At 42.2% G+C, this 15,000-nt stretch overlaps 1 protein-coding gene across 1 annotated transcript; it reads right to left on the bottom strand.

Moving 5' to 3' along the window:
- Nucleotides 1–33: 33 nt before the first annotated feature.
- LOC139406409 (small acidic protein-like) lies at nt 34–4,767 on the bottom strand. The gene is made up of 5 exons (XM_071148962.1): nt 4,586–4,767; nt 3,969–4,052; nt 3,570–3,630; nt 3,254–3,363; nt 34–2,444 (listed from the first exon to the last, which is right to left on the bottom strand). Exons 1-5 carry the CDS (start codon nt 4,637–4,639, stop codon nt 2,244–2,246), a joined length of 510 nt encoding a protein of 169 aa, XP_071005063.1. The 5' UTR covers nt 4,640–4,767; the 3' UTR covers nt 34–2,243.
- Nucleotides 4,768–15,000: the final 10,233 nt, after the last annotated feature.

Genomic DNA, 15,000 nt, shown 5'->3' with positions numbered 1-15,000 from the left:
TGTGTCATAAATCAACTCACTTCAAACCGTAAATGCAAGACGATTCAAACACGAGCATGTTTATCTTGGGCTCAATTCCAGCCATAGTGCTGAAGATCGGCTTTATAGCGCAATTGACAATTAAAGGGATCACTCTTAACATTTCCCCCCAAAAATGTAATGACAAGACATGGAAAATTACAACATTGTCTCACTAATGCATTTCCACAAAATACACATGCGCAGCAGATTTGGCAACAACAAAAAAGCACATTATCCATACAGGTTGTTGCATGGAATCCTTTTAGCCTGGCATATTTACTTCACACAAAGTGGCCATCAATTAAAAACACACATAACTGACATTGCTCGACTGCACACCAGATCCGAATGCAGTTGAGTTTGCAGTTTGAGTTCTCATTAGAACTGAAAATTAGATCCCGGTCCGACCCAAGTCCGTAAAGCTTGAAGCCCGAGCCCAGGCCTGACATCACAGAAATTAAATTAGCCCCAACCTGGAAAAAAAAGCCAGATTTCTAGAAAAATAAGTATAATGATTTAAATTGGTTTTGAGAACAAGGCGGGTGGCAGCACAGTGAGGAGATGAGGAAATAGCCATTGGAAATAGAAAAGGCGCAGAGAGAAAAACTCACCTTAGTTATGATCAACTGAATTATTAAAATATAGGCTAATGCAATTGAAGGCATGTATCAAATTCTTGCTTATACTGTATATCCCTAAATCATATGCAACCGTTATACAAATGTAAAGCAATAGTCCTGTGTGGTCACCTACATCATTTCAGCACCTTTTTGATTGGGACAGAGCCATTGCGCTGCTTTGAGACACTCGTCTAGATATATCAAACAGTCAGATTTTTGTTTTCACAGAATCAGTTTGGATATTTGGTAACTAGGCTGAGGGAAATGTTAGGTAAATTGATCATCTTTATTCTAGTTTGCTTATATATTAGCTGATCAGAAAATGTGTCTAGCATGTATATAAGTGGATTTTGATCTTCACTCGCGTGAGTATTCTGTCCTACTGCTTGTCACTGAATCTCCATCTGTATATTTGGTTAATTGATCTCTGGCCGGACAGGTGGAAGTGGTAGCTCATTTATTAGTTTGCTCATCTATCACTGATCAGAAACATGTAGCATGCAATGTAGCCTAAACCAAGTGTATTAGTTATCTATTGACTCACGCAGTAGCCTTATATAGAGCCTAGGCTATTTTCCTATCACAATCCCACATCCTGACTCCCCATTTAATTGTAATGGTCGCATTAGCATGGACATAAGTTAGCAGGGGCTAACAGACGAATCACAAATCTACAGCCATCAACATACTGTTGTCCTGCCCATCTAATGTGCTTCCTTGTCTATCATCAGAATAAACTATAACTGGGATTGCTGGCTGGACAGTCCTGTCTTTAAAAGCTCTTCTACATTATGCATATCACTATAACGCTTCTGCGCTGTCTCGTATTGCTGCCCATCTGAGACCTTCAGTAGATAATGTGTGATCAAATTGTATGAGTAGATATGGATTTATTATTTTAACAATATCCTCATCTGTTATTCATGCACTGATCTGCATAGGCTAATTATCAACTCGATATTGCCAAATAGGATATTATGTCATTCGTTGGAGGTTTTCTAGCAAGCTTAGTATCTTTGGTCATTTGACTGCCGTTGCAGTTATGATGCTACAACCTACTCGGGGTTCACACTGTGTTGAGATATCCTACTGCTGTAATGCACTGAACGGCCTGTTTCGCAATTCACAAAAATGTAATTGCTGATCAAAGTTACTCTATCATTACTAAATATCAGTTTCACATAGTGGCCCAGACAAGCCGGCAATGTAGCGCAGGGAGAACCCTGGTATAGTGATTATATTTTTTAAATGCTTTGAAATAGCCGTGGTAGATTTGAGAAAATATTCATCCCTAATGTGTGGTACTTCAGTTTATTGATGTTTAAGTACATTTTATAACTCATGAGCTTCGTCTCAGAACCATTTATAACAACTCAGTCAGGAATTCCTAACAAAAATTGACTAGGAAACCTGTCTGAATGATTGTTATCACCTCCAGTAGTGCACTACTGGTTTGCTGCTCAGCATTGAAACATAAAAGACATCTTAAACCACAAAGTTACCATGTATCAGCTTGGGAGTACTGCAGAGACACAAAAGAACGACTTATGTACAAATCTGTGGTTTGACTTTAGAAAAAAAGTGACTGTTTTTCTCCCAGTCTTAGGATGACTTCACAAAGGCCATTTTGAAGGTGTGTTTCTTGTCCTCTTTCTTGTCTTTCGTGCTGTCCTCTGGGTTTGGTGAGGGGGGTTTGTCTGGTGAGCCCTGGGGTTCTGAGGGGCTGTCTGGGGCATTGGGACTGGCTGGTTGCTCTGCCTTGCTTTGGCCCTCTACGGGTGGTGGAGGTGGGGCTGGGTCCGGCTGTGGAGCGAACAGAAGTGTCACAAAATGAAGATCTGGAGACTGGGGCAACATGTGGGTATGTACGTGACATTTTGGCTGTATAAATTATGCCTCTAATTTGAGCCAATCGCACGTTGTGGCGCTTAAATGTGCTGTGCTGTCATTAATCTTACATAGCCATGCAAACATACAGGTCTAATGAGAAGCACCATCAGTAACTCAAATCTTAAAATGTATCAATCAATCAGTATTACATCACGGTCTAATCATGTCATGTAACAGGCCAGGGTTGTTTTTATTAGACAAATTCAGATAGGAACTAAACAAGAAAAATCTCCAAAGCCTGAAAGGTACTAACGAACACAACCCAGCTAAATAGAATGAAAGCGTACCCAAACTTGCTTCCGCCATTCAATAGAACAGCAGATTGATTGGCTGATGTCATAGAAGCCCTATTCATCAGAATGGAACAATTTGTCAGCCATCTTTGCTAGGATCGATGTTCAACTTAGCCCACCCAATCTACCTACCTCATCCCCACATTGTTTTTATTTACTTTTCTGCTCTTTTGCACACCAGTATCTCTACTTGCACATCATCATCGGCTAAATTGTAATTACTTCGCTACTATGGCCTATTTATTGCCTTACCACCTCAAGCCATTTGCACACACTGTATATATACTTTTTTCTATTGTGTTGTTTATTCCATGTGTAACTCTGTTTGTCACACTGCTTTGCTTTATCTTGGCCAGGTCACAGTTGTAAATGAGAACTAGCTTACCTGGTTAAATACATTTTTAAAATTCTGTCCGTCCGTGATCTCACCTCGCTAAAGCCCAGTCCGACGTGTCTCCTATTCCTGCCTGACAGCTTTCCGTCCAGCCCCTGCTGGTACTGCAACTCCAGCTCAGAGTTCATCCTCCGGTCCTCCGCCCCTGCAGAGGACAAACTAGTGAAACACCAATCATACCAAATACAGTGCTATCTGGTCCCAGATAGTACTGCATTGATATGGGAAAAGGTTAGATTAGATGAGATAGATACATCTGTGAGTAAAGCATTTGAAAGGGGTGTAGAATAGGGTTGCCAAGATACCAGTACCTTGACAAGCCTTTTTCTATAATTCAAGAGGGTTACTCACCGCTGCGGACATGGGATGTTGATTTGTGATCTCCAATGACTAGACGTCCAGTGTGTTCTTTCTGCAGGACCAAATACAGTAGACATAATTCTGTAATACAAGTTCTGCTCCTCCTTTGACGATGCTATATGGATTATAAATTGTAGCCTAAGAAAATGTTGGCTCAATCTAATACTGGAATAGAGGTAACCGTCAAGTTGAATTAAGTTAACTGCGTTACAGTAATAATAGTCCAATACCAGACTGGCACACTTGATTCAACTAATCAGGGGCTTGGTGATTTAGCTACATTTGAAATCAGGTGTTCCAGTAAGGGCCACAAATATGTGAAACGTCTAGTGGTCGGGAAGGTCGGGAGGGTTGGGAAAAATAGTCTACATAGAATATGACCAAACAAACCTTCCCTGCGCCCATCAACCTCAAAAACTTCTGCTTCCTCTCGTTGTCCCCCAGATCTGCAGCTGCCCATGGAGTAGGTCCATCCTGCAAGAACAACACAGAATTGCCTACAGTACACAAGGAATGGGATCCCACCAGAACGTAGCCTAGGCCTTTTATTGCACCTTCGGCTCGAAGATCACACACTCTTCCCCCCCCCCCCCCCCCCCCAATTGGATTAGCTAAAGTCACACATCTTAATATAACGCTAACTAGCCACGTCATATGCCTAGTAGTAACAGCCTCGAGTTCATTTATATCAAAATAAATGTTTATTAAATTGACTTGCCATCTTTCTGGCAAGCTTCATCATGATGTGTCAAACTGGCCACCTTAAGGTGAATAAGTTAGCTAAAAAAATAACACTTGTGATTTGTTGACCAGCGTTAAATAGTTAACTGTTTTACTCTATGGCTTTGTTGATCTAGGACGCATTATGTTACAGGCTGCATATCTAGTTAGGATGCAAGTTGACTGCATACTTCTTTGCTAAAGCAAACCAGATACGGGCCTTGCTAACCGGTTAGCTGAACTGCAAGGCCTGTCCCGTTCAATGCATGTAACTATAGTTAACATACTTCATTCGGAGAACCAGGTCTTTTCGTCCCGTGTCGATTCCCTTCAGAACTCATTTTCTTCGTAAAAACGTTTGTTTTAGCTAGCTAAATCAAAAATATTGACATAGCAGTAGCTGGCTAGCTATGCCACCATCAACAAACAGTTGCAGTTGTGAACCCAAACGGATACTAGCGATTCCAACTTCCGGTTGCGTTGTTTTCTTCTTTAAAATGTTATGGCAGACTACACCTATTGGTATATTGCCGCCACCTACTGTACGGGGTCTTGAAACAAAACAAAAAAATATATTCAAATGCAGGAAGGGGGATAATTTAAAAAATGAATCGAACAACCATCCCACTCCTTCAGTTACATTCAAATTGCATTCCTACAGGTGCCTGTGAGGATGGAACATTAAGCGACAGTAACACTCACAATGCCTATTTTCTTAGATTTCCTCTCTGTTTGTGCTGTGCAGTTGATAACCAAACCAATAAACGCTACAACGTCCACCTTCTTAACATACATGTCAGGATCCCTCTGTTGACAAGGAACATCATCTTGTGTCTCTACTCCTACTACCATTATTTCTTCAACTTCACGCTTTTCTTTCACTGCTCAACAACTTCGGATAGGTGACATTCTGGACAGCCCTTATTCTTACCACCTCCATCACCCTAACAGGACACTTCAGAAATTCAGGTGTATGTTCACCACCACAATTGCAGCATTTTAGGCTCAGCTGGCACATAATACTCCTCCCGTCTACATATACTTGACACAGCCACGGCCTGTTCACCCCACTACCATCCAGAAGGCGAGGTCAGTACAGTTGCATCAAAGCTGGGACCGAGAGACTGAAAAACAGAGTTGAAACCGCAGGTCCGGGACAAGGTAGCTTGTCTGTTGAACTGGTAAAAAACCCAATTCCACTTCAATTCCCTCCAAGGATGGGTGTATCTTTGAATTTGCTGTCGAATGGCCTGCTCCTTCTTCATTTTCGGAACACTAGTCCGCTCCCCCAAAGTGACCGCCACTCTCTCTTTGGGCACTCAGGAGAGTCCGCTGGGATGGTCCTAGAGACAGATAATTCCTCTCTCTGTCTACATCTGACATAATATTGGCACAGCAGTCAACGATGCCGTGTAGGAGCTCAGACCGGAAACACCATGTCTTCTCCTCCTTGATGGGTTTCACCACTAACGCCCTGGCAGCCTTGGAGAACTCTTGCTTTAAACGGAGCACTCCCTCTGTTGTAACCTGCTGTCTGTCCACTGAATAATTGCGGAATTTGGAATTTAGCGACCATTCCCTGCTGGCCGAACATGTTCCTCTTGGGCATGTATTTTAATGTACAGGGCATGTACACTTGAGTTCACCAGTCACACTTCATCACCTAGAAAATAAAAGATCTAATTCATTTAACTAGAGATGAATAAATAGGCTACTAGAATTATTATATTACTGATTTTATTAAATCAATTGGTTGTAGTTATTCACATAGGAAGTCAAAAAAGAAGGGGTTAAAATGTGCTCATTAATTTGATCAAAATGTTGCAGCATATGTACAGAAACGGTTGATACGTTTTTTAAAAAACCTTCGAGATCCTTCAACAACCTCCAGGACACCTACAGCACCCATTGTCACAGGAAGGCCAAAAATATCAAGGACATCAACCACCTGAACCACGGCCTGTTAACCCTGCTATCAACCAGAAGGCGAGGTCAGTACAGGTGCATCAAAGCTGGGACTGAGAGACTGAAAAACAGCTTCTATCTCAAGGCCATCAGACTGTTAAATAGCCATCACTAGCCAGCCTCCACCAAGTACCCTGCCCTTAGTCACTGTCACTAGCTGGCTACCACCCGGTTACTCTATCCTGCACCTTAGTGCATCAGCCTCTATTTACATAGACAACATTGTACGTAGCTTGATTTATGTGGCCTTCACAAAGACAAATCTGCCCGATTCCAGCCTTGCTGAAGCACTCTCATATCATCACTGATCCGCCACCAAATTTCAGCGAGACACTGTGGCTTGTAAAATTTGGTGGAGGATCGGTGATGATCTGGGGGTGCTTCAGCAAGGCTGGAATCGGGTAGATTTGTCTTTGAAGGACACATGAATCAAGCCATATACAAGGTTGTCCTGGAAGAAAACTTGCTTCCTTCTGCTCTGACAATGTTCTCCAACTCTGAGGATTGGTTTCTCCAGCCGGACAATGCTCCATGCCACACAGCCAGGTCAATCAAGGTGTGGATGGAGGACCAATAGATCAAGACCCTGTCATGGCCAGCCCAATCTCCAGACCAGAACCCCATTGAAACCTCTGGAATGTGATCAAGAGGAAGATGGATGGTCACAAGCCATCAAACCAAGCCGAGCTGCTTGAATTCTTGCGCCAGGAATGGTATAAAGCCATCCAACATCAATGTGAAAGACTGATGGAGAGCATGCCGAGGCACATAAAAGCTGTGATTAAAAATCAGGGTTATTCCACCAAATACTGATTTCTGATCTCATCCTAAGTTAAAACATTAGTATTGTGTTGTTTAAAAATTCATATGAACTTTCTTTGCATTATTCGAGGTCTGACAACACTGCATCCTTTTACTTATTTAGGCCAGTTGTCATTTTCTGCAAATAAATGCTCTAAATGACAATATTTCTATTTGGAATTTGGGAGAAATGTTGTCAGTAGTATATAGAATAAAACAGAAATGTTCATTTTACCCAAACACATACCTATGAATAGTAAAACCAGAGAAACGGATCATTTTGCAGTGGTCTCTTCATTTTTTTCAGAGCTGTGATATATAAATAATATAGTATTCTACTGTATTCTAGTCAATGCCACGCCTACATTGCTTGTCCTAATATTTATATATTTTTTAATTCCATTATTTTACTTTTAGATGTGTGTATTGTTGTGAATTGTTAGATATTACAGCACTGTTGGAGCTAGGAACACAAGCATTTCTCCACACCCGCAATAACATCTGTTAAATATGTGTATGTGACCAATAACATCTGTTAAATATGTGTATGTGACCAATAACATCTGTTAAATATGTCTATGTGACCAATAACATCTGTTAAATATGTGTATGTGACCAATAACATCTGTTAAATATGTGTATGTGACCAATAACATCTGTTAAATATGTGTATGTGACCAATAACATCTGTTAAATATGTGTATATGACCAATAACATTTGATTTGAGGACTTTTTTCCTCACTGCCTCAAAAGCTGCTGACAATGTGTTCATCCTGTTCCTTCTTCAGGTGGGGAGGGGGGGGTTGTAGAGTGTGCCTCCAGTGACCCACTGGTGTTCATTGGTGATGAGGTGAACTGTGGTGATCCACTTTTTTAGCACCTGGACACTTCAACCAGCAGTGGTACCACAAGTGGTGAGTTAATGCCCTCACCCATGGCAGTACCTGAGACACAGGGAGTAAACGAGACCCCGGAGTCACTGACTTGAATCATCATAATCATATACAGTGCCTTGCGAAAGTATTCGGCCCCCTTGAACTTTGCGACCTTTTGCCGCATTTCAGGCTTCAAACATAAAGATATAAAACTGTATTTTTTTGTGAAGAATCAACAACAAGTGGGACACAATCATGAAGTGGAACGACATTTATTGGATACTTCAAACTCTTTTAACAAATCAAAAACTGAAATATTGGGCGTGCAAAATTATTCAGCCCCTTTACTTTCAGTGCAGCAAACTCTCTCCAGATGTTCAGTGAGGATCTCTGAATGATCCAATGTTGACCTAAATGACTAATGATGATAAATACAATCCACCTGTGTGTAATCAAGTCTCCGTATAAATGCACCTGCACTGTGATAGTCTCAGAGGTCCGTTAAAAGCGCAGAGAGCATCATGAAGAACAAGGAACACACCAGGCAGGTCCGAGATACTGTTGTAAAGAAGTTTAAAGCCGGATTTGGATACAAAGAGATTTCCCAAGCTTTAAACATCCCAAGGAGCACTGTGCAAGCGATAATATTGAAATGAAAGGAGTATCAGACCACTGCAAATCTACCAAGACCTGGCCGTCCCTCTAAACTTTCAGCTCATACAAGGAGAAGACTGATCAGAGATGCAGCCAAGAGGCCCATGATCACTCTGGATGAACTGCAGAGATCTACAGCTGAGGTGGGAGACTCTGTCCATAGGACAACAATCAGTCGTATATTGCACAAATCTGGCCTTTATGGAAGAGTGGCAAGAAGAAAGCCATTTCTTAAAGATATCCATAAAAAGTGTTGTTTAAAGTTTGCCACAAGCCACCTGGGAGACACACCAAACATGTGGAAGAAGGTGCTCTGGTCAGATGAAACCAAAATTGAACTTTTTGGCAACAATGCAAAACGTTATGTTTGGCGTAAAAGCAACACAGCTGAACACACCATCCCCACTGTCAAACATGGTGGTGGCAGCATCATGGTTTGGGCCTGCTTTTCTTCAGCAGGGACAGGGAAGATGGTTAAAATTGATGGGAAGATGGATGGAGCCAAATACAGGACCATTCTGGAAGAAAACCTGATGGAGTCTGCAAAAGACCTGAGACTGGGACGGAGATTTGTCTTCCAACAAGACAATGATCCAAAACATAAAGCAAAATCTACAATGGAATGGTTCAAAAATAAACATATCCAGGTGTTAGAATGGCCAAGTCAAAGTCCAGACCTGAATCCAATCGAGAATCTGTGGAAAGAACTGAAAACTGCTGTTCACAAATGCTCTCCATCCAACCTCACTGAGCTCGAGCTGTTTTGCAAGGAGGAATGGGAAAAAATGTCAGTCTCTCGATGTGCAAAACTGAGACATACCCCAAGCGACTTACAGCTGTAATCGCAGCAAAAGGTGGCGCTACAAAGTATTAACTTAAGGGGGCTGAATAATTTTGCACGCCCAAATTTTCAGTTTTTGATTTATTAAAAAAGTTTGAAATATCCAATAAATGTCGTTCCACTTCATGATTGTGTCCCACTTGTTGTTGATTCTTCACAAAAAAATACAGTTTTATATCTTTATGTTTGAAGCCTGAAATGTGGCAAAAGGTCGCAAAGTTCAAGGGGGCCGAATACTTTCGCAAGGCACTGTAGCTCTGATTTTACTATAAAATATATGAAAGTACCTCTGGCTTCTCGATGGCCACCAGCTGTTTCCTCATATCTTTGGCAATGTGCCACAGGTCATACTCATGCCAGATATGAGCCCCTCAAGTGCACCCTCACACTTGGATGCCTGTCAGTGGCCAAGGTTTCAATACTGCATCCATGGGCCTGTTAGTAATGATTTTATTATTATTATCCTAAAAAAGGTACCTACGTCCTCTTCATACATCCACCAAATACACACTTCCAACCCTCAGGCTAGCTAAAAAAAATATAGGTTAGGCTATAGCTTACCTCAATGTGTTGCAGGCATCTCTCTAATCCCTCCGGCTCCAAACAGTAACTATTCCTCACCTTGGTAACATGCACAGCCTCATGGGGGAGGATCAGGTGGGAAGCAGAGTGGCCTGGAGAAATCACACCATGCGTCTCCAGATACGATCAGTGGACTGTTACCAATTGTAGCAGAATGGCCTACGTGTGGTGGGTCCACATGTGGTTAACCTCTCGCACAATGTAGATGCGCTGTTGGTTTGCAAACTGACGCAGCGACATGGGCACCAGGCTGAGGAGGTGACATGTCTCCACAAACGTGGAGTGAGAGCTGCCAGTAAGGAAGACGGACTGCCGATGGCACTACCTGCAAACAACTTTCCCCACTCTGGTCTGGGACTCCCACTTCCTCCTGTGGCCCACAACACTGTCTCCATGGTGATGGCAAAACCATTTCTTTTCAGGGGTAAACTGATGACACCAGCTCGACATCCTGGCTCATGGCAGACATTGAACAACTCCTTCAGCTTGCTATCAAAGACTATGTATTTCTGATCTTGCACACACTCTTCGATTGTATCTCTTGGTTCGCACTGTGATGATTGTGTGTCTGAGCTCTCAGGTTCATACATCAACTTCTGGTCTTCACTCATCTCACTCTCTGTCAGCTCTGTGGCCAACAGGGGCAGGACTCGGTTGTATACTGATGGTGGTGAGAGCAATCTAGCTGGGCCTCGAGTTCTTAAGTTATGGTCCCGGTGGAGCTCTTTTCCACCGCAGCACAGGAACAATCTGGCAACCAGGGGTTTGTTTGGCATGCTGTACTAACTGTTCTTTTCTGTTGGTGTAAAAATATTAAGGCATCTTAAGCTTTAGTTATATTCAAGGGTCACTGCATATACTGTATATTGTCAATGTTATATATTGAAAATGGCATCAGAGATGACAGATTGTGTCTAGAAATAAACAAACAATAGCCTTAGAAATAACTTGGATTTGCATGTACCTCCTCTTGCACAATCTCCAGGATGAAAACATTTTCATGGATGACAATATCATCCTGAAACAAATGTTTTTTAGATTAAGACAACTGAACCAAAATATATCAGTTGGCATTAACAAGCTACCAGTCATGTATGCTGTCAACACACACACACACACAGCAAAGCAAATACAGGAAAATGTATTTTTCAGCAAACATTAGCTACGTCAACTTCAGTTGCGCCACTCAGAGTAACAACAAAGTTTTCCAGGGTCTAACCGTAGCCTAGTCAACAACAATCATGACTAGTCGGTTAACGTTACCAGGCTCCATTGACTCACGTCGCCTCAGTCCGACGTTTGGCTTGACTCCGAAGTCAGCGATGTTGACGATGGTCGGTCGGTAACCCCTACTGTACACCATAACCCTCGAAATTGAAGCTGGAGGGGCAAGTAGAGGGCTTCAACGTAGGTTTAGGACTCCTTTACATTCTGAAACTCCCGGTTGCCGCATCGAACGTGCCTTCGTAGAAAAGTCCTTCTCGGCGAAGTGCTGCCTGCAGACCTTGCTAGCTCGAGCTGGCACGTCCTTCCTTTCTTTAGGATATGGAGCCACGTGTTCAAAAGGTCCTTGGACAGCCGATGGTACCTACCCGATATATATATATTTTTAATTTGAGCCAATTCGTACAGCCTGGCGCTATACAGTTCATGTCTGAATTACTAATTGTTGTTGTCATCATGTCCTTGTACTCTTCGATTCTCTCCGCACGAAAATTCAATACCAGACAATTTACTGATTCCTGCCAGTGACGCACTGGCGTCAGTCGTTACTATGTCAATTAAAAATGGCCCCGACCATAGCTCTTAACCTCGAAGATCAAAATACTAAATACAGAGATGTTTTTATGTTAAAGTATTGCAAGATATTAGTTGATTGATTACATATCTTTGCTTAGATTTACTTCCTAAAGTGTTTCCATTGCCCTTTTTAACTGTTTGATCATAATATCGTAATTCGAATAAAATTTTATTTACATATAACATTTTACAAAAGTAAATACCTTAAACCTACAACATGAGTGATCTAGAATGTATTTGCTTTCCTAACAGTGATGTCTATATCCTGCATTTGTATTACCAACTCCTGCCAGATCTTTGTTACATTTTCTTATTTTTGTTTTCATTCTGTTTTGTTTATTTGTGGACAGCAAGTATATGACTATCCAGGTTCACTTTGTGTCTGAAGCTTATCCCGCAGTGAGCACAGTTAAATGTCTCTCTTATGTGAGTCGATGTATGCTTTTTAAGGCTATATTTCTGTCTGAAGCTTTTCCCGCAGTCCCCACAGGTAAAAGGTGTCTCTCCTGTGTGAGTCAGTAAATGAACAGTTAGGTTTCCCTTATGGTTGAAGCTTTTCCCGCAGGCACCACAGCTAAATGGTTTTTCTCCTGTGTGAGTCCGTATATGCCTGTTAAGGGTAGCCTTCTGTCTGAAGCTTTTCCCGCAATCACCACAGACAAATGGTTTCTCTCCTGTGTGAGTCCGTATATGCATGTTAAGGGTATCCTTGCGACTGAAGCTTTTCCTGCAGTTATTACAGCTAAATGATTTTTCTCCTGTGGAGGTCTGCATATGCCTGTTCAGGGTCCCCTTGCAATTTAATATTTTCCCGCAGTCATGTGTTTTAGATGTGGTGCTGGGTTTCCTCAATGGTGGGTTGGGATCCAATGGTGGGCTTATGTCAAATCCTACTAGATCACTGCTTGCAGCTGAGCTGTGGCTGGAGACATTGTCTTGATTATCTCGAGGGTCATAAGGATTGTCGAGGTGGGTCACTGTGCCAAAAGGTTTGAGATCCATTTTTTTAGAGTCACTCTCTCTGTTCTCCACAGTCGTGGTTTGGGAAAGAGTCAAGGACTGAAGTAGGTCGTCCTGATCACAATCACTTTTCACACAGGAAGGAGTGAACATGAACTCTACAATGTCAGGCTCCAGCCCTTGAAGCTGCCCTGCCACCTGAGTGGTCCCGACTTCCGCATTTTCCTCTTTAATCTGCATGGGCTCGGGGTCATCCGTCCCCAGACTGGAGTTCCATTCCTCCTGGTCACATTGCTGCTGCACAGGGTTAACCTCCTCCTCAGAGACGGTAAGCGAGAACTGGAGGGAGTCTAATCTACATCGTTTCATCTCCGGTCTGATCCGCAGCAGTCTGCGCAGCCGGTCATTCTCCACTTTAGATCGGAAAATCTCCTCCTGGTACTCCGCTACCACTTTCTCTACTGCCCCCATAATCTCTACGGTAGCCACTGTTAAACGCGTATTAACAAACACACTCAAAGACTGTAATTTAGACATTTTCAGTGGACTGAAAGTTAGGTATTCAGTTAGCTGCGTCTAAAATACACACAAGGAACGAGCATATTGCAAAATAAAAACAGACCCCCCTCTAATTCGACTTCCGTGTTATCTTCTTCTTTTATGTATGTCAGCGGGTGTCAATTCCCGAAACGGACAACAGCGCCGCAAACTTGATAGAGTTCTAAACTGGAATAGAATAACAAAATAATGTTTTATAGTGTGAATGGCAGTAGCTGAATTTCCATCCAGATGTTCATGCGAATATTCCAAAATGATATGGTGTGTGGTCCTCCCACTACAATTTGGGAAACCATGCAGTTGATTATGCTACAGATAAAATAAGTTATGATGACCTTCACAGTGAGTGTACGGTGATCTTGATAGCCTACTCCTTTCCAATAAATATTGAGGGTCTTATTCTGGTGCCATGATGATCGATGCTTGACTGCTGTTTGACAAATAAAAATCTATAATAATCTCATCATGTAGACTAGCCTACCGGTACAGCCTAGCTGACCCTAGCTGGCAATGGTTTGTTTGGGATTTGCCTCCTGATATTTTTAGCAGCACATTCACCACTCTGTCAAACGGCTAACTCCACCCTCTCCACCCTCTCGCAGCACAGGCCAAGGGCCTGAGACATGCAATGAACTACCCCCAGCGCATGGTCGGCTCTGATGAATGTGTTTGCCCGATGCAAAAGGCAATTTTTAAACCATCTCGCGACCACTGCCTTGTCTATAGACTTCCCCCAAACAAACAAAAAATTTACTCTCGGATAATGAGTGCACAACTGGTAAATAGTCACTTATAGGCTACAGATGTCAGTCAGGTGGTTATAGCTTCTATTGCAGTAATGTCAAAGGGCTCTGGCTAGTATTACTTAACCAGCTAGAAGGATGAACCTAATGTTAAAAGGTGCCTACCTCAACAGGATCAAAAAATACACTACTATAATAGCTTTGCTTTACAGAGAGTAGGCTACTGAGAAAGACAGTGATGTGGCGCTCAGTGGTGAGACTGAGACAGGCTTTAATGCATGCAGGAGGAAGCGACTGTGAGTTTTATTGAGGTCCGGAACAAACACTGGTTGTGGCCCTGACTGATATGAATAGTATATAGTGTACAATTGAATCTCTCATGACCTGAACGTTATAGCTGTATTATTTTCTGTAAATGTCATTGCTAATGCTTGATTATGTGTTTGCAAACAACATTTCCCTGTGGGTATAAGTCATTATCTTACCTATACATTTTTGGGAAAAATGGCTCCTCCCTGTGTGTTATTAATTGCTGATAGTTGCTGTTTTCCTCTCCAAGATAAGGTATCCTTACAGGAAAACAACCACTTGCTTTAAAGCTTCTGAAGGACTTCTTCAGATAGTTTTAAAGTGCATTCAGTATACAGTTCATGCATTTTCAACAGACCAACCAACATGTTAATTGAGAGCGCAGCCCTCTACCCCTTTTCAGAATTCCCATTCACTGGGGTATCCAACACTCCTCTGAGGAGGCTAAGAATTTTTGTAATTGTTTACTGTGTTTTAGTTCAGCCGTTGATGAGTGTCCTCACATGATACATTGAGTATTAGATTGAGACACATCGCTGCACATTGAGTAGAAGACAGAAGCAATGTATCAGAGCTGATGAGTCCGTGAAAAAGAGCAGACACTCTGAACTAT

This window comes from Oncorhynchus clarkii, chromosome 4 (assembly GCF_045791955.1).
Source record: "Oncorhynchus clarkii lewisi isolate Uvic-CL-2024 chromosome 4, UVic_Ocla_1.0, whole genome shotgun sequence".
Classification (NCBI taxonomy): Eukaryota; Metazoa; Chordata; class Actinopteri; order Salmoniformes; family Salmonidae; genus Oncorhynchus; species Oncorhynchus clarkii.
The sequence above is the reverse complement of the archived record's forward strand: the minus strand, read 5'-3'. Positions and strand labels throughout refer to the sequence as shown.